The sequence below is a fragment of the Aspergillus japonicus genome (assembly GCF_003184785.1).
Source record: "Aspergillus japonicus CBS 114.51 unplaced genomic scaffold BO86scaffold_46, whole genome shotgun sequence".
Lineage (NCBI taxonomy): Eukaryota > Fungi > Ascomycota > Eurotiomycetes > Eurotiales > Aspergillaceae > Aspergillus > Aspergillus japonicus.
The window spans coordinates 13,877-35,843 of NW_020291683.1; the positions used below are offsets into that span (position 1 = coordinate 13,877).

The 21,967-nt window shown below is 53.0% G+C and overlaps 9 protein-coding genes across 9 annotated transcripts; 6 read left to right on the forward strand and 3 right to left on the reverse strand.

The window, feature by feature from the left end:
* Positions 1-769: 769 nt before the first annotated feature.
* Positions 770-1,859, reverse strand: BO86DRAFT_366801 (alpha/beta hydrolase; the record flags this gene model as incomplete). Its single annotated transcript, XM_025670117.1, has 2 exons — positions 1,167-1,859; positions 770-1,132 (listed from the first exon to the last, which is right to left on the reverse strand). Exons 1-2 carry the CDS (start codon positions 1,566-1,568, stop codon positions 770-772), a joined length of 765 nt encoding a protein of 254 aa, XP_025525239.1. The 5' UTR covers positions 1,569-1,859.
* Positions 1,860-1,918: 59 nt separating this feature from the next.
* On the forward strand, positions 1,919-3,356 carry BO86DRAFT_366802 (putative pyroglutamyl peptidase type I). Its single transcript, XM_025670118.1, has 2 exons — positions 1,919-2,326; positions 2,384-3,356. The coding sequence occupies exons 1-2, from the start codon at positions 2,216-2,218 to the stop codon at positions 3,083-3,085; spliced, it is 813 nt and encodes a 270-aa protein (XP_025525240.1). The 5' UTR covers positions 1,919-2,215; the 3' UTR covers positions 3,086-3,356.
* A 161-nt stretch (positions 3,357-3,517) lies between these two features.
* On the forward strand, positions 3,518-4,948 carry BO86DRAFT_391060 (MOSC domain-containing protein). The gene has a single exon (XM_025672521.1). It carries the CDS (start codon positions 3,597-3,599, stop codon positions 4,776-4,778), a length of 1,182 nt encoding a protein of 393 aa, XP_025525241.1. The 5' UTR covers positions 3,518-3,596; the 3' UTR covers positions 4,779-4,948.
* Positions 4,949-8,792: 3,844 nt separating this feature from the next.
* Positions 8,793-10,506, forward strand: BO86DRAFT_436075 (MFS transporter; the record flags this gene model as incomplete). Its single annotated transcript, XM_025675994.1, has 4 exons — positions 8,793-9,064; positions 9,122-9,494; positions 9,548-9,631; positions 9,679-10,506. 4 exons carry the CDS (start codon positions 8,793-8,795, stop codon positions 10,504-10,506), a joined length of 1,557 nt encoding a protein of 518 aa, XP_025525242.1.
* Positions 10,507-11,231: 725 nt separating this feature from the next.
* On the reverse strand, positions 11,232-12,465 carry BO86DRAFT_153013 (uncharacterized protein). The gene is made up of 2 exons (XM_025666330.1): positions 12,226-12,465; positions 11,232-12,143 (listed from the first exon to the last, which is right to left on the reverse strand). Exon 2 carries the CDS (start codon positions 12,134-12,136, stop codon positions 11,327-11,329), a length of 810 nt encoding a protein of 269 aa, XP_025525243.1. The 5' UTR covers positions 12,137-12,143; positions 12,226-12,465; the 3' UTR covers positions 11,232-11,326.
* Positions 12,466-12,855: 390 nt separating this feature from the next.
* On the forward strand, positions 12,856-14,388 carry BO86DRAFT_343401 (uncharacterized protein). The gene is made up of 5 exons (XM_025669147.1): positions 12,856-13,034; positions 13,088-13,541; positions 13,595-13,681; positions 13,739-13,933; positions 14,001-14,388. The coding sequence occupies exons 1-5, from the start codon at positions 12,972-12,974 to the stop codon at positions 14,303-14,305; spliced, it is 1,104 nt and encodes a 367-aa protein (XP_025525244.1). The 5' UTR covers positions 12,856-12,971; the 3' UTR covers positions 14,306-14,388.
* A 2,963-nt stretch (positions 14,389-17,351) lies between these two features.
* On the forward strand, positions 17,352-17,960 carry BO86DRAFT_318678 (FAD-binding domain-containing protein; the record flags this gene model as incomplete). The annotated part of the gene is made up of 1 exon (XM_025668222.1): positions 17,352-17,960. A coding segment is annotated over one exon (609 nt), but the record flags the coding sequence as incomplete, so codon positions are not given.
* A 947-nt stretch (positions 17,961-18,907) lies between these two features.
* BO86DRAFT_401863 (uncharacterized protein) lies at positions 18,908-19,231 on the forward strand (the record flags this gene model as incomplete). Its single annotated transcript, XM_025673805.1, has 2 exons — positions 18,908-18,973; positions 19,103-19,231. The coding sequence occupies 2 exons, from the start codon at positions 18,908-18,910 to the stop codon at positions 19,229-19,231; spliced, it is 195 nt and encodes a 64-aa protein (XP_025525246.1).
* Positions 19,232-19,670: 439 nt separating this feature from the next.
* On the reverse strand, positions 19,671-21,795 carry BO86DRAFT_318608 (CoA-binding protein; the record flags this gene model as incomplete). Its single annotated transcript, XM_025668220.1, has 3 exons — positions 19,671-20,796; positions 21,342-21,651; positions 21,711-21,795. 3 exons carry the CDS (start codon positions 21,793-21,795, stop codon positions 19,671-19,673), a joined length of 1,521 nt encoding a protein of 506 aa, XP_025525247.1.
* Positions 21,796-21,967: the final 172 nt, after the last annotated feature.

A 21,967-nucleotide genomic window follows, 5' to 3' on the forward strand; every position in this document is an offset into this window, starting at 1 on the left:
TTCCCTTCTCGTGTCATACAGGGTCGCGATACCCTCAAGCTCCAATCTCCCCAACCTTCATCTTCTTCTACTGCACCCTCCACCAAACCCTACAGATTCATTTCAGTTCCGATTCTTGGTCATTGCTAGCCATACCCATGGGAGATTGCGACAGACAAGTAGGTTGTACTAAAAGGTACTAGGGGTAATTAACCCCGGGAGGTTCTCCGCTTTGCGGCTGGTGGATCAATGAAAACCACGAGAATGGTATTTTGATGGGGTTTTGGTATGGTCAGCCCCAGTCCAGAGCTGCACCCGGTCACTTCCATTGCTGCTAGACTATTGTCCACCGATTCCGACGCCGAGGCTCTTTATCCCTGACATCCATGATTTGAGTACGAGCTGGTTGTTTCAGGTCATGTCCAACACATCCCGACTCGCTTCTGAAGGTGTAGAAACGTGTTTGTCACTGCTAATTTCGACCAATCACGCACAGATCAATGTTTGCCCAGCTTCTATGCGACTACTCCGGAGCATTTGCAGTACTAAATACTGTACCTGACAGAAAGTGACGTAGCTGCAAAGATAGAAATAGAAATCTCCATAGTCAAGATCGTCAGAAATGACCCAACCACGCATTAGTGCCTCCATCCTGGTCGACTTGGGAAGCATTTATTAAATAATGTCGTAATACATACGGAACATGAAAGATAAGGCCCTGCCATATATCACCTAAACTCTAGCCGGTTTCCCCTCCGTGGCTTGGCCTATACGCCAGCCTCCCTCCCGCTCAGGCTATCTCCCCTGCTTGTCGCCTCAGATATGCAGCTACCATGTCCGGATTTGCCAACCACGGCGTATGAGCCGTCTTGACCTTCTCGATTTCAAACTGAGCGCCCTTGGCCCGGGCACTCTCTACCATCATTTCTTGCACAAACAACGGAATAGCTCGATCTTCCTCGCAGAGCAGATAGCTGCATGGGATGTGCAAGTAAGCTGCACTGGTCGCAGGTGTTGTGTGAGTAACATAAGCATGAGGCCGTAAAGACTGCGCCCATGATCCACCGTCCGGAACGTCATGGAATAACACCTGGACGGGTTCTCTCACGGTGATGGTGTTGGCAATCTCCTGGAGGAAACACTTTAGTATGCACTCACAATTCTGGTGCTCGAACAAAGTCACGCACATCGTGGATATACCATTCTGGAGCTTGTCCACCAAAAGCTCCCAGTAGACTTTGACCGACTTCAGGAAGAAAGGCTGCAAGGAAAACGAGCTTGATCACTCCGCCGGACCTGCCAGCTGCTTCACGCTCCGCTTGACCCAGTCCGTCCAGTGCACTGTTCACAGGAAGGCCGGACCAGCTGTGTGAGACCACGATGATATCGTGGCCCTCGTCAGCCTCTTGCTGCACGAGACTCCGGACAGCGCTGATGTCTGAATGGAGATCTTGCACGGCGGTTGCCTGTTGTATGGATGGAAAGGCAACAGTGTGACAGCGATAGCCTGGCAACTTTTCAATGACGGGGTCGAACGCTGTGGGAGGATACCAGGCGCCTGGAGCGAAGATGAGGGTGGGTTTAGCCATCTTCAATGCTAGAAATATGCAACTAGACAGATAAACGATGTTGCGTTGCAACTATATTGATAGCAAATAGATCGGACGCATATTGACTTTTATGCCTCTCCTTCAAAGCCCGTGATGTGCCGGTTATAGCAGCCGTTGCGTGGAGCCAGAGCTTAGCGCATAGCAATCCCATACAAACCCATGAGATCGGGATCTAAGCTTTATCCCGGGCAATCGACCCGATCCGACCTTGCCGATCAAATCCCGCATGAAACATGCCTGCTGTGAGTCCCAGGTCAGACAATCATAGAGTGTTGACCTATAAGGCCCGTTCCAAAAGGATCCGAGGTAACGTCTCCAGTATGCGTAAGTGAAGATCCCCCCATCAGCCATTTTGCTTATCGTATGACGCCAAGACTGGCTGCCCAAAACCGGCCATGAATGCGGGGGAAAGAAAAGCTAACGTCAAGGGAGACCTTCTGGAAATTCAATTACTGACCACCTTGCCTTTCTCCTCCTTCGATGCTCGCAGCTCTGCCGTCTTTCAGCGGAAACACTCCTTGAACTTTCAAGCTGATCAATACACTGAGAAGTGAATAGATTTCTGGCTGACCTGTGGCTGAACCGTTCACTATTCACTTATTTCTTATCGGGGCGCATCTACTATCATGGGCGACTACGGACAAGGAGCGACATCGCTCGAGACGCGAACACTCACCACCACTTCTCCAACCGCTACTGAACCCGACGAGATTTCTGTGCTGGTCACAGGCTTTGGGGTAGGTTCAGCTCCTGTCATCGCGCAATCACGGTCTGATGTGTTGCTCTCTACATAGCCGTTCAAAACGAACCTGGTCAATGCTTCTTATCTAATCGCCTCATCGCTCCCTCCTTCGTTCACATTCTCCACCAACACTCCCGACTCAGCGCCTTGCCGTGTCTCAATCCATGTCCATCCTTCTCCGATTCCCGTCGCCTATTCAACAGTACGGACTACGCTGCCCGTGATACTAGACGATTACGCCAAGACACACGATGGCCGACGCCCGGACATCATCATCCACATGGGCATAGCGGCGACAAGGAACTATTACTCAGTGGAGACCCAGGCCCACCGCGACGCATACCTCATGTCCGACATCAAAGGGCGATCGGGTTACGAGGACGGAGAGCGTATATGGCGAGAGCTTGACTTGCCTACCGTTCTCAGCGCTGGGCGTGCAAGTGCATCGGTGCCATCGGCGAAGAAGTACCTCAACCCTCATCCACCAGACACCGACTTCCTCATGGCGTGGCAGTCGTTCGCGCGCCCAGGCACGGACGTTCGGATCTCGAACGATGCGGGACGATACCTCTGCGAGTTCATCTTCTACTCGAGTCTGGCGCTGGCCTACCAAGAGGACCAGGATCGGAATGTGGTCTTCTTCCACGTTCCTGGGTCCTGCACTGATGAGCATATTGCAGCGGGAAAGGACGCCGCCATTGCGCTGATTAAGGCTCTGGTGACGAGTTGGGTCGTCAGCGGCAGCCCGGCGTAGGCGTTTTTTATTCGCATGCTCTAACCTTTTAGACGCATTGGGAGGCATCATTGCATTTGGCATAGCCTGGTTTTACTACTTCCGTGAGGCAGTGGACACCGTTCGAAATCCAGTTAAATAGTTAGACATGGCGTGGGCAGAAGAAGTATATGTAGTGCTAAGCTTCAACTGAGCTGCAATCAGGGGAATCAAAGAAGATTTCGCCTCGTTTTGGTGCATGACAATGGGACTTTTAGCGCCTCGTCATCTCGGGTAAGAGACTGCCCAGATCAAATCCAGTGATTAGCTTGATGGAATATCAATCGTAATCGAACTTCCTGGGGACAGGCGGCATGAGTCAGACCTCACATAATCATGATCACGATAAGGGATGACTCTCCGCGGGATCCCCGGGGTCTGCTCGCTTATCGCTAACTACTTCTGACCCTTTCCCCTTACGCCTTGTTTTTTCTTCCTTGTCATACTCTGCGACCATGATCTCATAGCCCTGAACTCATTCCCCCCCTTGAAGATGGTCGACCTAGTTCTCCTCGCGATAATTGTCCTCCCACTGGTCGTGTTCCTTCCCGGCCTCAAAACGTGGCTCGCAACTCACCTCCCCCACGCCCTGACGACTCTTATCACCCTGCGCCGCGGCCACCAGCGCCCCAAACAATCCCACGAGATCGTGGCCCTCCGAGTCTACCCCATCAAATCCTGCCGTGGACTCACCCTCCCACGCACGAAGTTGCTGCAGCATGGCCTCGACCTGGACCGACGGTGGATGATCGTCGACGCGACGACGCACGAGTTCCTCACCATCCGCACAAACCCGCGCATGACGCTGATCACCACCGCCCTGACCACCAGCACCAGCACCATCACCACCTCCTCCTCCTCCGAAACGGCGCAAGACAACTCACCCCTGGACCTAACCATCTCGCTCCCTGCCGCATCCACGCAACATCCAGCCGCCAAAATCACCATCCCCGCGCACCCGACGCCGACCTGGCTCGCCCAAAACACCACGCTCGCATCTGACATCAAGATCTGGGACACCACGACCGACGGCTACATCTACAAGCCCGAGATCAACGCCCCCATCGGCGACTTCCTCGGCCGCGAGGTGGCGCTAGTGTACAAGGGACCGACCCCGCGCATCCTGCAGGGCAACGGGGCCCCGCGGCTGCTGGGCCGCGAGCAATCCACCAATTTCCCGGACGTGCATCCCGTGCTGATCGCGTCGGAGGCGTCGCTGGGCGAGTTGAATGAGCGGCTGGTCAAGCAGGGCGAGGCGGCGATCACGGTGGAGCGGTTCCGGCCGAACGTGGTGGTGCGGGGCCAGGTGGCGTGGGAGGAGGATACGTGGAAGACGGTGCGGGTGGTGGCTGGTTCTGCTTCGGCTTTTGAAGGTAGTGGTGCAGAGAGTGAGGGCCAGGCGGCTGGCAATGGCACTGGGAAAGGCTTGGAGCTGGATATCGTGGCGCGCTGCGCGCGGTGTCAGGTGCCTAATGTCGAGCCGACCTCGGCGGTGAAACATAAGAAGCAGCCTTGGGATACGTTGATGGCATATCGCAGGGTCGATGAGGGGATGAAGTATAAGCCGTGCTTTGGGATGTTGAGTGCGCCCCGGCAGGAGGGGGAGATCGCGGTGGGGATGCGGTTGGAGGTGTTGGAGGAGACGACGGAGCATCGGTATATTGCTGGTTTTTAGGGATTCAGGGAGTAGAAGGTGGGGAGGTTTTTGTTTGAGGAGCCCGGGGCTGAAGGGGGGGAAGGGAGAAGTGGGAGTAAATCCATGAGGCTATATAAAATTGTACTGTCTTGTAGGAAAGGAGAAAAGGTGGGTGGGATTGACCTGAAGTAGGAGGAGGTAATAGCTAAGGATGTTTAATTTGTATACACCAAGTATCTACTTGTAATAGTGCTATGGACAAGAGATATCGGGTTTGGACGCATAGCTCCCACTAAATAACAGCTACTATGCCACTACGGCCACCGTATCTCGAAAGAGCTCCGATTCATATACCCGAGTAGAGCAGCGCAGCGAACAATGCCCACTTACCCTGGTCAGTTTTCCTATACAGTCTTGGTGGCTATTCAATCATTACGAGAAAGAGAGTCAGCCTTGGGTGTACAAGACAGAGAGAAGACACCGAGATGAATTTCAATCATAATTCGACACTATTAAAGCTATCTTACTTCCAACAGAAACAGCAAGCAGGAAGGTAGAGAAAGAATCCCGAAATCAGCGATCATCAGAAGATCAACAACTTCAGATCAGATGGTATTGTATCCTCCAGGTTAAGGATCATGTTCCTCTCTTTCTTGCCCGCCTCATCCTGGCCCAGGCAAATGTCTCTTCTTGTCTTGCAAAACGAGGCGAGCAAGAGGTGCTTTCACCTCAAATGACAGATGATACCACTCTTCTGGTGTCCAGGACCAGTAAAATTGTAGGCACCGTGGAAAAGAAAGCTCCGTTGTCCATATGCAAGCTGGTCGGTAGTTCTAGCTACAAACATGTAAATTTGTTGCATATGGGAGTAAAGACCAGCCTTGCTCTCTGCTTGTTCTTGACTCACGCTCCGTGAATTGTCCAGAGCAGCGATGAGAGGGAAAATGCAGGGGAGTTTGGCGGTGGTGGCGGAGGTGTTGGAGGAGGCGTCGGAGGAAACACCGGTGATTGCGGTGGTGTAAGAGGAGGAGTGGGAAGTTGATTAGGCTGTGGGTTTGACATTTTGGTTCTGGCTTTGCTTCTGCGCATTCGGGCTCAGTGTTGGGGGCTGACTGGCTTACGATCCTGTAGATGCTCGCTATAAGTAGCTCTGGGTCCTCTGAAGGAATAGGGAAGTTCTAGGGATAGCGAGCTCAAGAAAAGATATAGGGAATCCTCCAGCGAAGAACTCAGCAGACGACATCTGCGTCTTTCAGTTCTCTGGCACACTGTTCACAGAAGGATTGCTTCATTGTCCCCTTTGTTTACTGGCAGCTTTGGTTCTCACTGCTTCTCAGATGTTCTTTGAAGACTGCTGGTAGCTTGAACATGATGCTGTGGGTCGGGACATATCTCCTTTCAACAATGGCCATTGTCTTTCACATATGCTGAAACAGGGGCGAGTGAAGAAGGCTGTGAATGACCTTGTGAAAGAACAGCCGTTTCTTTGTTTGAAGCTCCAAGATGGGCCTGGCCAGCAACTTTGTTCTTTGATGACATGACTATCAATGCTGAAAGACATTTGAATAATGTCGATTTGTGGATCCTGCCCTTCCTAAAGTTGTTATGTGCGCCGCCTGAACTTTAGAGGTTGCATGATTCTAAGGCAGGTTGCCAGCACCAAGAGGAAGATGGCTCCGAGTATTCAAGCCATATGTTGTCACCCGCTTTCTGTCAGAAAGCTGCATGCGATCCGTCACGGCAAGGACTCCAATGGCTGTCCCTGCGTTGGAAGACCTGAGCACTGGCTTTCTTGGCGTCAATCCAATGGAGCAGTTAACATAGAGATAGATAACTGAATAGCAAACGGTTTCAAAATGTTATAGGAGCTTCATGAATCGAGACCCTACACAAGCAAGATGAAGCGGACGACATTGTCTGAGGCATATGAAATCGATATGTTCTTAACTTAGATATCCAGGCAATCCCGCATTACATATTTTCTGGCGTAAAGAACACATGTAGCGCGCAATATTTTGACATGTTGATGTCGATTAAGGGAGGTCACGGGGCTCCGTTGAAGTCACTGACTGCGGCGCCACTTCCGCCGTCAATTCAGCAACACCACATCACCACCCACTACGGAGTACAACAACACCAGGATATCGCCTCTCATCGACTCAATTGACCATCTCCAATGATTACTGTGTCTTGTGGATATGTCATGGATTCCGACTCCAATCAAGTCACGTCACATTACACCGGTCTCGAGTCTCTCGACCTCAGGCAGAAGAGATCACAATCCACACTGACACATCTCCACATCAAACAACTCCATTTTGTATGAGCAATTTTTTCAAAACCCCCTCAACTATTGCTATCGAAGGACTGGGTTGGACAATAACAGGGCGCCCCAAATTTGAGACACCAGAGCTTCGAAATAAGCTTCTCACCTCCGCCAGCCCGTTAAATTAGCCGCCACGCGTCCGCCACTGAGCCAGCCCAGGGAGCGAGACCATTGCCTCGGTGGATACACCCATGCAGCCAGGCCTTCGAGAACCTTGCCTTTCCCCCTCGGTTCAGAACAGTGTCCCTGGCTCCGGCAACCCGACCTCACCCGTTAAGCTCAACCTCTCGGGGATGAAGCTCCTTTTAGTTGCAGATCCGGCTGCAGATCGGGTCCATATATTGGCGGACTGGTGGATCTCGGAGATCACGCTCACCCGTTATACCTGCCATGATTGTGAGCAGTCTTCGATGCGGTGAGACCTCAAGCGCTAGAATTATGTCGAAGTTCTCGCCAGAAAGAAAAAGTGAGAAAAAAACATACATCATACCACCTGTTTAGTCAAATCGAAAGTGTCCAAGTTGCTGCTGGTGCGACCGTCAGTGACAGTCGGTACGTTGCCCCCGGGAGGATCTCCCGGTCGCCGTCCAGTAGTGTTGGGTAATTGGCTTGGCGATGATGGATACTGCCCGTGCGGTACTACCAAGCATTTCCTGAGTCGGGAGTTAACTCAATTCATAGTTAGGATTGCCACTCCTGATTCCCTGATCTGCAATTCGCACCTGCACACCACTCAGCTCACCATGTACGCCTGGTATGGAATGTTGGCGTCAACTGCTACAACAAATTTATTAGGCTTGCATAGGGCTATCGAGACGTCTCATCGTATATTCGGGTTTCGTAGGGTTCGGAATACTGCTACTCCGTGCTCCAAAATGAACTTTGCCGCTTGCTGAGATGGACCAAGGGTTCATGGCGTTCATCAACTCTCTAGACACCGGCCACGGCACTCTGTGCTATGTCGAAGCACCTACCACGTCAAGCTTCGATCTTTGACATCCGTAAGGGCTTCCAATCTCCGATTATCGCCAGGTTTCACCTATACAATTGGGATCCATTCGCATTCCTGTGGTCAGACATGGCGGGTGGCCACGTCAACAGACAAACATATCCCCAGAATACTTGGAGTCAGATCTTAAGGTCTGCTATTATGATTGAGTCCTAACATTTAGCTTTGCCATAGCGAAAAAAGGGGACCACGAGCTCAGTCAGAGCCCTGCAGATCGGTGGAGCCAACCGCAGTGTGCTACCCAGGGGCTCGCTGCGAGTGGAGCGGAAGCCCAAAGCTAATGAGTGAGCCTGCCCGATAACACGCATGGAACGAGTGATCATGCAAGGGCCTTACAACCGTCGTCATACAGCTCTTGTAGTGGAAAGACACTAGTAGTATCCCATTCACATGTACCCACCACCGTGTCAAGAAACAACGGGCCAGCCGGGGCAGGTTCGGCGACTGGGGAAGTCAGAGGGAACCGAGGGGAGCCCCAGAAAACCAGTCAACTGCACAGCAAGGGCCACATACCAGGGAGATCCGCTGTGTGGACGCGCGTTGCCTCCTCCAAACGAGGAGATTACCCACCGATCTGCTTCAACCAGTCTGGAGCATTGTGCGCTCTCAGCCTTCTATCAGATCATTTATTACCTTGCTTGTATTCATTGAGACATGGCTGGGGTCATTCCGCACAGCATCTTTCTCTTCGAACTTTCTTCAATTGTCTGTGGCCATCATGCCGGGGGACCCTCCAAACAACCTCGAGTACTCTCATGCTTTGAAGCTGGAGTCGAGCCTTGAGAGCGCCGACACGATTTTCGGTGAAAAGCAGGCCATTCACGTGGAAACCGAGGCGATCTACTCGGTTGATAGCAGCGATTGTTCTCAAGATGGGGGTGAAGACTTTGTTTATTGGGATGGGCCCAATGACCCTCAGAATCCTATGAATTGGGCAAGTTGGCGGAAATGGGTCATCATAGGATTGATCTCCGCGAGCAGTTTCAACGTGTAAGTCTCTACCCTGTCATGAAGCCCATGGACAAATACGACTGACTCGCTTCCCAGCTCGATGGTATCCACAGTATTTTCGCCCGGTGTGCCAGATGTCCTGAAAGAGTTTCACATCACCAGCTCCTCGATTCAGTCCCTCTTGACTACGATCTATGTCATGGGGGCTGCAATTGGCCCCATCATTCTGACGCCCATTACTGAGATGAGCGGGAGGTTGCCTATGACACACACGGCAAACGTACTTTTCACCGTGGCAGCTGCAGTCTGCGCCGCTAGTGTGAATATGCCCATGCTGATCGTGTCGCGTCTGATCATGGGAGTCGCAAGTTCAGTGCCGGTGACTGTCGGCGGAGGGTTCGTTGCCGACATGATGCCGATGGAGAAACGCGGAACAGCGATGACGATATGGACAGTGGGACCACTTATGGTACGCAACCACTCTAACAACAACTTATGCCTGAAACCTAACTATTGCTATAGGGAATGGTGACTGGCCCTATATATGGTGGCTACATGGTTCAAAATATTGGGTGGAGATGGACAATTTGGTTGGAAGTCATCTTGGTGAGTCAACTTGATTCGGACCCACAAGCTGTATCTAACAAGCACAGGGTGCGGTCATCGCGATTGCCTCACTGATCCTACTTCGCGAGACATATGCTCCTACAATTCTGCAGCGAAAGGCAATGAAGCTACACAAAGAAACTGGCCGTTCTTACAAGACGAAGTACGACACCGACAAGACTGCTGGACAGCTTCTCTGGGTCTCATTGACACGGCCGATCAAATTCCTCGTGCTGTCGCCTATCGTGTTGATCGTGACATTGTACAGCTCCGTCACCTACAGCTACATGTACATTCTCTTCACGACGTTCACCGATGTGTTCGAAAACGTCTACGGCTTCGGCCCCGGCGAAGCCGGACTCGCCTACATGGGACTGGGGCTGGGCTTCTGCTTCGGACAGGTGACGGTCGGATATTACTCCGACCGCTATCTCAAGAAGCAGGAGAAGATCCACGGAAAGATGAAGCCCGAAGACCGCCTCCCGCCCCTCGTGCTGGGATGCTGTCTGGTCCCGATCGGGCTCTTTTGGTACGGCTGGACCGCCGAGTACCGACTGCACTACATGGTCCCGATTGTGGGGACCTTCTTCGTGGGCGCGGGAATCTACTACGTCCATCTGGTAACGCAGGTGTATCTGATCGACTCGTACACGCTGTATGCCGCCAGCGCGGTGTCTGCGGAGCTCGCGCTGCGCTCGATCTTCGGGGCGACGATCCCGCTGGGCGGGGGTCCGCTGTATGACAAGCTCGGCCTGGGCTGGGGCAACAGCGTGCTGGCGTTCATCGCCGTCGCATTTGCGCCGACCTCTCTGTTCCTGCTAAAGTACGGGGAGAGGATTCGGACAAACCCCAAGTTCCAGCCCCGGATGACATGAGTGCGGCTTTTTACTCTCTAGTTAGCATAGCGATAATTTTCAGACAGGTACGGGGTAATTGTTGAAGCGTGGGGGGCGCTGCTCTGCATGTACTGTACATATTCCAGTTTAGATATGGAGCCTGTTGTGTGCATACAATAAGCAAACTTGATCCCAGTTTATAACTCGCCTGTCCCTTTCCGTTTCTCTGTGTTGTTTGATGATGATGATGGGTGTGGCTGGATGACAGCCAACAACGAGATGAAACGTCTCCCTTTCCTTGGCAGGGACATACCCCGGCATGTTGCTGCGAAGCAAGTACTGCATAAAACCCCCAACATTACTGGGCGAAGCTCATTAGTGCTGACCTAGTGTTCCAGCACTGACTTCATCTCCATGATGTTATTACATTCCGGCCCGCACATCTATTCTTGGAGCAGCCGCCGGTCCGACTGGACCATCTGACAAAAGCCTACGGGCTGTGCAATACCTTACTGTGCTGTACAGTACATGCATGCATGCATGCATGCATTATTTATGCTTATGCTTACATGCAGCACAAGCGTATATGGACAAAGTCTTTACTTGCTAACGAAAGACATGATGATAATTTAGGATCACTACAGATTATAGATTAAATTCAAATAATTTTATGCATCCATAAACACGTGAAGAACTGCACACGGACTCAAGAGCGAATGGATCTCATCGCCCTAGCCATGGATTGATTATATTTGATATTAGGTATTAGATTATGATAAGGAGCTAACCACCTTAGGCCAACAACATCGGCAGCAGCACCAACCTACATGAAAGTACAGTACAGGACCCCTCTCTCACCTCACCAAATCTCCATCTGCTCCTCCGACAGCCGCGGCCTCGTCGCCTCCCACACGGCCCGCCGGTTCAGATACCACCGCCACTTCTTGTGCGCGTACTGCTCGGCGAACATCCACGAGAGGTTTGGGATATCATCTGCCAGGGAGAAGTCGGGCTCCTCGAGCTGGATGATGCGTTGATAAAGCTCCGGGACGCGACGGAGGTCGTGCGGGACGTGGAACAGTGATTTCAGGGCGGGTTGGTAGCGGACGAATTTGCCTGTGGTTGTAAGCTTGGCGGGGACGGTGGGGAAGGTGGAGGGGTGGAGGGAGGTGAAGATCTGGATGAATGGGGGGCATTGGATCAGGCCGTGGATCGGCGGGGGGGAGGCGGGTTGTGCTTGTTCTTGGGGCCAGAGGGGATCTTGGCGGTGCTGCTCGAAACTACACCACTGCAGCAGATTGGCGATGGCTTTGTCCCAGTCGAGGTCGCCGACGGGGCAGGTGTAGATGTGGATGAGGAATCGCGCGCCCTGGACGTTGAGGGTGTGCATGTCGTCTGGGAAGCTGAGGACGGTGCAGCCGGCGTAGGTGTGGGCGATTGGGGCGCTCCAGTCTTCCGGGTCGAAGGCTGGTATAGGAGTCTCCGGTTTGGGAGGTGGTGTACTTGCTAGAGAAGAAGTGTCAGAGCTTGGCGTCGCTGCTGTCTCGAACACTGAGTGTGGTGTCGGTGGAGCAGATCGCTGGGATGCAACGCTGGATAATGCTTCTGTGTCGCTGGGCTCGATAGGAGGAATCCTCTGCTCGTTGGCTGCGTGCTTGGATGGTTCCATATGATTGCTGGGGTTGGATGTGAGAAGATTTCAAGATATGCAGGAGGTGTTGGACGTAGAACCTCTGGCAAACAAAGGGAGATTTATACCTGACACCATGGTTGGTCTATGGTCATACCTATCTTTTGTCAAACAGCAAGTAAGACATTATGACGGAGAGAGCTGTTGTATACTCCTGAAGGTCTCTTTGTCTCTGCCTTGGGTCTGTCTCGTGGGAGAAATCTCATCTTTGTGAGCTGCGTGGTGATTCTCGCTAAACCTTTCATGGTGAATCCCTCTAAGAAAAAACGATTGCTGACGAGACACGCCATGAATGATATTGAATTGGGTAGATGTTGGATGGATAAGTTGCGGATAAGGCTGGATCCTGTGAGATGCTAAGCCTTGGTGCCTGGGGCTTAGCCGCGGGGGGGTTCCGCCGTCACCTGATCCATGCCTCCAATTGGCATCTCATCCAGTTCTGCAGCCAACATCCGTCGATCAAACAACATCATGCACTTCCTATATACCGGATTAGGATATCATGAGCCTTGGCTTTGGCCCGACACATTGCTTACCATTGAGACTTTGTCTCAGGACGTACCTACGACGGCACACCACCTTCCGCGCGAAGCACAGCCCTCGTGTGTGATAATGTCGCACCGGCTGCATCGCCCCCACATAAGACGGCGGGGTTCACCATGATTCAAGTTGTAGAGACTCCTGCCAGGACCAGGAATCATGAGTTGGAGGTGATATTTGTTTGTCGATATTAAGCTGCTTTGCCCCGTACCTTTCAGACTCCAAGCCATGTGTGTGTGTCTCTTGCCATACCAGCACCGCTTCCAAGATCATCATGTCAACTGCATTCATACTTACAGGCCTGCAGGATGCCAAAGTATCGAGGCCCGTCTTTACGGTTCGTATTCTTCTTGCGAGCCTCGAAACTCATACATCTGACAGCATCGCTAGGGAGTCCTCTGGACCTTCACTGCATCATCGACAGTCTTCGTTGTCGCTCGCATCATCATCCGCCTGAAGACCTTCCGACGACTCTTCCTCGATGACTTCTTCGTGCTTCTTGCCTGGGTACTCTCTGTCATCACCGGCATCGTCTGGCGGATCGAATCCCCGGTACTCTACGAGCTGTATGCCCTCAGCGCCGGCAAAACGCCTTTGACGCCGGGTGTCGTGCCGCGCTTGAACGCGTTGATGCGATTCGAAGCCCCATTCATGTTCCTCTTCTACACCACGCTCTGGTGTGTCAAGTTCTCTTTCCTGACGTTCTTCTACAAGCTGGGATCCAAAATCCACACCCATCGCAGATGGTGGTGGGTGGTCTCCGTCATCACCCTGGCAGTCTGGGTGATCTCGGTTGGGGACATTGACTACCAATGTAGTCTTGGAGGCGTGGAGTTTATCTTCGGTGAGATTGATGCTGACCTCATCCAACTCAGCTTATCTAATATTGGAGACAAGAGCAATGCAGCAAGCCCTACCACATCCGCTGGCAGAATGGGACCTTCTGGGCCAACTGCGCCGGGGACGTGATCACCGATCTTCTCAGTGAGTAGACCTACCAATATCGCTATACCTCCTTTCTCAATCCGCTAACAGACACAGTCCTCTCTATCCCCATCCTCATCGTCTGGAATGTGCGGATCTCCCTCACGAAGAAACTGATCCTCCTCGGCATTTTCGCCGCGAGCATGGTCATCGTGGCCGTGGCCATCATCCGCGTCGTCACCAACCACGCCCTCGACCACAACATGGATATGACCTGGCTGTGGATGTGGAGCTTCATCGAGATGGGCACCGGTAGGTCTCTCCGTCGTGTCTGTGGGTGCCTGTCCCCGGAGCTCACAAGTAACTGACCATCTGTCAGCAATTATGATCTCCTGCGTCGCCTCATTCCGCCAGCTCTTCGTCACCTCCCAGAACCAGCATCTCTACAGCCACTCCGCCTATCATCCGGGCAATCCTTTGCTGACAGCCCTGCAGCTACGGCAGACCAGATCTCCGACTGCAGGCCACAAGACCTGGCGCGGGTACGATAGCAGCTCCCAAAAGAGCGAGACGGCTTTCGTGGCGGTGGACCAGGTGCAGTCTCGGGAGCAGGGCGAGGCCGCTAGCATCCGAACCGAGAGTGAAGCAGGTCGAGGGCGATTTATTGAGCATGTCGCTGTATAGTATAGCCTGGTGTGGCCGGTGAAGCTCGGACCTTGGGTGCTGGTCTCGTAGAGTATGATTTACGTAGTATGATGTATGAGCTGAATATGATTTGATTGTTGGTCTCGGTGGCGGGCTGTCCCCTTCATATCGAGGGTTTCGCTTCGTGCGGATTGCCTTTTTTAGTGATTTCATCATAAGTGAGAACTTGTCTGACAAATGCTGTAGGCTATCCTCGACTCCTTCCGCGCTCATTCAACCAGTGATGGGAATAAAAGAGAATCTGCTGATATGAGTCAATACCCAGGCAGGCGGAAACCACCACGAACATCTACCCACAACAACCCCAATCCCCAACCCAGACACCCACCAGCCACCGAGATGTAAAAGCAATCACGAAACTCCACCTTTAAGGCTGAACCGCAGGGACCGTGTTACTCTCTACGCGTCGCCAGGGGCACAAACCCCCCTCTAGCCAATGACAGCGCCCCCTCCGTCGAGATGTCAACCGATCACGAAAAGCCGCATTTAGGGCTATTCCACCACTGAGCAGAGTCCGGGACGCGTCGACAGGGGTCGGATGTGACGGGGGCCAATCAGAGCGTCGGCGCTGGGCGAGATGTCAACTGATCACGAAAAGCCACTTTTAGGGCTGGGCTCCGCTCCTTGGACGTGTTGGTTGGGACGCGGAGAGACTAGCCTTGGGTGTGGGGTGGTGCCATGTGGGATGGCCGGATGGATCTTATCTGATGGTGCTTCTTGGAGTGGTCGGGTGGAAGGTGGTGTACTGTACAGGAGGTGGATGTGTAGGTGTTGAGTCATTAAAGAAGTGGGTGGTGGTGGTGAGGTGAGGTGAGTTGAGGTTACATTGTTGTATCAATATCAATCTCGATATCGGCCCATCCATATTTTTGTTAGACAGTGTATATCAACGCCACTGAAGTCTGAGTTCCTCTCCCACTGGTATGGTAGTGTGAGCGGACCAAGGGGTGGGCTATTGACCTATTACACCTTACACCTTGAGTACCATCACTCAAGGCGTCTGTTGCAGCTAGCGCAGCCACCATTCTGCGTTGGATATCCACTGACACCTTTATCAGCAAGACCCACTCTCTGCTTCACAGGATGAGCGCCATAGTCGCATCCTTTAGACAGCTCAGCCTGCATACCTGGGCCCTTGTGGGAGGGACTCGGATACAGACCCATGTCTCAAGCAAGTCGAACGATAACCCTAGCTAGACCCAAGTTGCCAGAGTCATTCATATTTGTCACAGACCTGCAAAAGTCCTAACCATCCCCCAAGCAGGGAATAAGTGCCATATCTGCTCCTTTGGTAGGAAATGCGGGTCAAAAGAAGTGAAGGCCGGCCCAGATCCGGGTATCAAGGTGATCGGGAAAATCGACCGCGTGAGATAGGTCGATATCAGTTTCCTCCTCGCGGTGGGCCAGCCAATTTCCTTATAATCCCCCGTATACCAATCGGGCAGTCCATTACCAAGCTCACGATTCTAATACTCGATTTATTTCTGTGTCAGTAGAGTATCGCAGCCCGACCAGAGTGCCTGGTGCCTGTTTAGCCTCACCAAACAGGAGTTGAGCCGCTTCTTACACTCCCATTGCCTATTTGGGACAAACACATTGCAGAGTTGCCGAAATGTGAGAGTCCTCTAGCCAAGTAACACAGTAGAATAACAGTATTCGCTGTGGGTGAATAGTATGACTTGGGATCATGGAACGATAGGCAGCCTCCCAGCCCCGCGCGCCGTTTGCTCTTCATTCACTCGCCTCCAAAAACAACAACCATCCTGCTTCTCTCCCTCTAGCTTTTTCTCCTCCTCTTCTCTCTTCAACCCTCTTGAACCTTCTTCATAGATTATATTCTTCAACACTATTCATCATATATTCTATCCTAACCCCTCAACCTGATTCCGCTGTCCTCCAGCTGTCAGCAGCAGCTTCTCTCAGAAGTCGGCCACACCGATACACATCCACTGCTGCAGGCTCTCTGTACACGCAGACAAATATTTGGATTTGATCGTGGGACTCAAACCTAAGCATCCCGTTCCCAGAGGCACGGAGCCACGTTGCTATGGCTGACCTCAAATATTTCAATGAAAGTCTTTCCCGTTCGCTCATTGCAGCAGCATCATCGGCAGATCAGCTAGCGGTAGACACAGAGAAGAGGGCTGCATCTGTGACCTTGAACACGGAATCACCAACAGATCAGTACCTTATTACAGCTCACCTGAATTCGCTGCTGAACCCCCTTTTCGACTCGCGTGATCATGTCTCGGTGCTGGAAATGAGACCCGGCCCGAAGAGCATCCTTCATTATCTCTCCCCCCGTCTGAGACGCAAGGTCTGGAGATACACCGCAATTGAACCGGATGATAGGTATGCTACAAGGTTAGAAGAATGGCTTCACTCCACATCTGAGACGGGCACTCCTCTACCTTGCCTCGAAAGCCCGCCGAACATCCGTCGAATCCCCCTTGACATGGCTTTCCCTACATTGAGTGGTACCAGGCCAGTTGCATATGATAGCAAGGAGAAGTTTGACGTCATCTTATTCTCTCATGAGACACACTCCGTGCTTCGATTTGCGTCCATGCAATGGACATTGAAAATGCTCGTGAAGCGACCCGAGGGTGGGATGGTGGTGATGATCCATGACGGTACACTGCCTATGTATGTGACCGGATTAGTGTGCCACAAAACAGTTTCTCTTCCTCCCCGAACTTTTCGCGTGGTAGATGACGATAAAGTGCTGGATCGTCTTGCGCATTGAAGCACACTGTCCAACCCCGGGAACAGGTGGAAGAGATTCTGCCGCGGCATGGGCCGGTGCGAGAAAAAGGACTCCGATTATCTGTTGTTCGACTTGCCCACAAGTATTACGGTCTTCCGAGAGCATGCGAACTCGTTTGGTAAGCTGACAAGACACGTGCCCATGTAGAACGAGCCATTGAAGGATCGAGTGGCCCGCCTCAATCATTCTCCCTTGATCGTTATACCGCGGAACATCCAACATGTTCAGCATTGCGTTAGATGGGCCCTGAAGCATGGGTCTGGTTTGACAGTCATTGGCGGGGGTCACAGTGGCCACTGTATGCGGCCCCACATTGTCTCAGTCGACATGATCGAATGTCACGGAGTACATATTGTCCCGGTTGAGGCTGGCACTGGAGATTCGAATTCTGATTCTGGGTCTGTGGTAGTCGCTGGAGCGGGCTGCAAGACAAGCGATCTCATCAAGAAGACTATGGAGGTGGGCTTGACGGTGCCCTTGGGGTCACGACCGAGTGTAGGAGCGGGACTGTGGCTGCAAGGCGGCATCGGGCACCTGGCTCGGCTATGCGGGCTTGCATGCGATGCCATTGTTGGCGCTGTACTTGTCAGCGTTGACTCAAGCCAAGTCCTCTGCATAGGCGATGTGCCAACCAAACACAGGCCTGCTGGTGCTATCCGCCCGGGAAACGAATCCGATCTACTTTGGGCGATAAAAGGCGCTGGAACCAACATCGGCATTATAGTCAGCGTCACTTTCAAGGCTTTCGCAGCTCCGACCTATTCCGTGCGAAACTGGGTCCTCCCTTTGACTGATAGCTTCTTCGGATGGAAGCACTGTACAGTACAGTACTCAACCTATTTATTCCTCTTCTCCTCCAAAATGTAAAATACTAGGAACTGGCACATCCTCCAGATAACAAAGGAGTCCACCCCTCAAATCGCTGAAGACAATCATCGAGGACATGAAAAGCACAGACCCCGGCATGGATCATACTGCAGTACACGACAGCAAGCACTGTACATGTAAGTTTGCTTCCACTGCACTGCACGGCACTGCAGTGCATTGCAGCCACCACGCAACCTTCCATGCCTCTGCCCCTGCAAAACAGCCAGCGCTTGCACCCTTTCCTGTCTTATCAATTATCAATTATCATTAACCAAGCAAAGCTTGTTCCAGCATGAAAGCAAGCCACATGCCACCCTCGCGAAGCCAGCATTCCAGCCTGTCTGGCTGTGTGTCTGCTCGTCCGTCTTGTACTTCCACATCTCTCAGCACAACACCCTCATGGACATAGAACATATCAACCGGATCATTCAGAACGAAACAAAATAAAACAAATAAGATGTCTCAGGCGCCCCTCATCAACCAACTACCACTTATGCATTGAAAAAGAAAAAAAAAAAAAAACCATGAAAAACATCAAGTCCAACCACAACCCCCTTCCCCAAGAATGTTAAGACACGCCCCAATCATCATATCATCCCTTCTTCCACCACCACCACCCCTTCCACACGCCCTCAACGCGATACCCTCGAGGGATCGACACTCCGAAACATACCACACCCAGCACGAGCACCAGCACCGTAGCATACATATGTACTGTACACCTCACCCTCGTAGCCCTCCCTCCCTCTCTTCTCTCTCTCTTTCCCGTGAGCAACCGCCATCCAACAACAACCACCACCACCACCACCACCACCACCGACAAATCCAACCCAAATCTAACAGGTACAGTACACCACCACTCCTTCCCTACCCTCTCCACCCCAAAAACCAACCAAAAAAAAACAAGAACTAACATCAACCACCAGCCTTTCCCTCCCGAAAAAAAAATGAGATTCTCCATTGCGGTCGTCACCTCCGTCCTCGTCGCCATGGGCGTGGCGATGCCGATTCCCGTGCGTTTTCCCCCCCCACAAACACCCACCCACTCCTATCAGCACTAGCACTGTTCTATACGTTTTACTCCACCCCTGCAGATACAGTCGGAGATACAACTACTAACACCACGCTGCCGCAACTACTAGACCACGAGCAAGGCTCCCCGCATGGACGGGTCGGATCTGTTCAGCATGATCGAAGGCATGGGCGGGCTGGACGGGGTGTTGAAGAGTATCCAGATTTCTTCGCCGTTGAATTCGGCATTGGGGCAATAGATGGTGGGATTATATTGATCGGGTTATATGGTTGGTTGGTGGCGGTATGTCTGGAGAAAGGACGGGGGATTACCGGGTAAGGTATGGTGTGGCGATGAGTCAATGAATCTTCATTATTCAAAGTGCGAGCATCAAAGTCAAAGTAGACATGTCATTCGTAAGGTTTGTTTTAGGGAAACTATTCGTGGGACTGGGAATAAGAATATCGTTCTCGGAAGAGTAGGCCGTATCACACACACGGAATCAGTGCTTCGAGCCTGACCTCTGGTGTCAACAAAAGAAGCACTCGTTTTAATCATGCAATCATCAACCGAATTTCATCGCTGTCGTGTCGAATCGTAATGAGCGTGACGAGGTCGTATAACAACAAAAACAAGAGTCCAAGTAACAACAAAAAAAAGGAAGGGTATCAGTTTGGGTCATCCAATAAGGAAGGCCTTCAATCTTCCATGTCCAAGTCGGTTACCTCCACACGGGTAGCCAGCGCCTGGGTACCCTCGCGGATCAGCGCCTCGAGCTTCTTCTCCATCCTCCGCATGCTGGCGTTCCCCTCGCGCTCCATGCGTCGCATTTCCGCCATGTGGCGCTGCGTGTCCACGGACACCGGACTCTCACGCGGCATGGCCGGCGAGGAGAAGTAGGGTTGACTCGGCAGGGACGGCGCATGCGACTTCAGCACCCGCTTGTTTTGGGGTCGTCCCCGACGTGAGGCGTGATGGGCGGCGGTCGTAGTGCGGCGGGGAGCCCGCCTGGGAGTGGTGCTGCGATTGGTGGCGAGCGAGGACGACGGGCTGGACGACTTGCCGGCGGAAACCATCACCCAGCTGCGCTGTAGATCGTCCTCGTCGGGATACTCGCCGGGGAGAGGGGTGGATGGTCCCCGCTGACGCTGACGCTGACGGAAATGGGCGGTGGGAGTGGCCGGCAGGGATTCTTTCTCGCTGGCCGGGGATGGGAACGACGGCGAGAGAGCATCCTCCTCGCTGCTCATGTTGTATCCGCGGCCGCCGCCGGCGTAGAACCCCCGAAACGCTCCGGACCAGCAGAAATCCCAGACCTTGCCGACCACGCCCAGAACAGCCTTGCTCCAGCGGACGGGTGCGGCATCGGATGGGTCCGGTGTGACGTTCGGAGGAATACCCTTTTCATCCGGGCCGGTGGGCGAGGCAGCGATCAGGGAAGGGTCCCGACGACTGCGTTTGCGACGAAGACCGCCGGCCTCGCTGAGAGAGTCGACGCTGGCATCGAGAGGGAATGGATGGGCCGGCTCGCGATACCGGCTGGGTCGATAGTCGAGGTCGACGATACCATCGGCGCTGTGTAGGAGGTCGTCGGGGCTGATCAGTGACGGAACGGTAGGGCTAGAGGCGCCATCGATTTGCAGCCAAGAAGAGCGTTGGTCGAGGTTGGGACGAGCCCGTTTGCGAGGCGGGATGGCGATAGAGCGATACAGCGCCGATGAGGCTGACGGCGAGGGAGGGACTTGGAAGAGCTGCGAAGGCGCCCCGGCCAGATCGAGATGAGGAGGAATGGGCGAATCCAGAGTGATCGAACCGGTGGGCATCCTTCTGGTGCAGCAATCACTTGTAGAGGATGTGCCGATCGAGATGAACCATATAGAAGAATGAATCTGAGTGATAAAAACAAAACAACAAAACAAAAGGAGTTGGGGAGGAGGGGGGATGTTGATGCAAGTGGGTGGAGTTGACGGGGGGGGGGGGGGGGGGGGGGAAAAGGGGGGGGGGGGGGGGGGGGGGGGGGGGGGGGGGGGGGGAGATGGAAAAGTGAGAGGGAGGAAGTGAGGAGGAAGAGGAAGAGCAAGAAAGAAGAGAAGAAGATGGGAAGGAAAAAAGAACGGGGAAACGGAGGTGAAAGAAAGTCACCCCCCAACAATACCTCATTTTTCCGTTTACACCCCAACCAACCTCTTCTTTATCGTTGCTTCTCTACTTTCTTCATGGCTTCTCGAATCCTCTCTCATTCACATAACACATTACAAGAAGTCGAGGAAGTAAAAATGGTCTCATTTAATTCGTCCTTCATCTACAGCTGACTCTTCCACTCTCTCCCCGCAGCGCGCAAGCCATCCTCGCCATCGACCAGGACACACCAACCCTCCGAGCCTCGGCCTCCCGCGCCCACCACCGCCGCCGCAAAATGTCCCTCCAGGTAGTCCAGCACCGCCTGGTCGTAAGTGCCAGGCTGCAGGAAGACAGCTGGGATGCCGACCGCATATGCTTCGCGAAGGAGAGCGAGAGTCACCGCGGGGGGAGTCACCACCGACAGCGACGTCTCGGTCGGAGCGGGCAAGTCGCGCACCGAGGCGACCGTCGGTAGACTGGTCGAGTGCAGTTGGATGGAGGCAGCGCGCGGGTTGAGGGGCGTAACAGGGAGTGAATGGTGGTAGTACCACGCCAGAACTAACTGCGTCAGCTATGGTTTTCGTGGTTCTTATCGAGCAAGATTGGATAAGGCCTACTGCGATGGCCGAATTTGGCCGGGTCGTTGCTCGCGCCGGCCACGGCGAAGCGCGGCGAGCTGAAGAACACTTTGACGGCTTCCATCGTAGCAGACATTGTGAATGGGCCTTGGTTGGTAGAATCTTCAGCACAGAGGTAAATCGAGTTTCTGAGACTGTGAGGGATAAACTGGTTGACGGTGCGCAGGTGATAAGAACCATCTGGGGAAGAAAGTGGAGAAAGAGGAAAGCCGATGAGGGGAAATCATTTCCTCATT

Excerpts from the sequence above, each read along its gene's own strand:
- BO86DRAFT_366802 (XM_025670118.1), top strand. The coding sequence starts at position 2,216 with ATGGGCGACTACGGACAAGGAGCGACATCGCTCGAGACGCGAACACTC. Across the intron at positions 2,327-2,383 it reads TGCTGGTCACAGGCTTTGGG|CCGTTCAAAACGAACCTGGT; the intron begins GTAGGTTCAGCT and ends CTCTCTACATAG.
- BO86DRAFT_391060 (XM_025672521.1), top strand. The coding sequence starts at position 3,597 with ATGGTCGACCTAGTTCTCCTCGCGATAATTGTCCTCCCACTGGTCGTG.
- BO86DRAFT_153013 (XM_025666330.1), bottom strand. The coding sequence starts at position 12,136 with ATGGAACCATCCAAGCACGCAGCCAACGAGCAGAGGATTCCTCCTATC.
- BO86DRAFT_343401 (XM_025669147.1), top strand. The coding sequence starts at position 12,972 with ATGTCAACTGCATTCATACTTACAGGCCTGCAGGATGCCAAAGTATCG. Across the intron at positions 13,035-13,087 it reads TATCGAGGCCCGTCTTTACG|GGAGTCCTCTGGACCTTCAC; the intron begins GTTCGTATTCTT and ends CAGCATCGCTAG. Across the intron at positions 13,542-13,594 it reads AGGCGTGGAGTTTATCTTCG|AGCAATGCAGCAAGCCCTAC; the intron begins GTGAGATTGATG and ends ATTGGAGACAAG.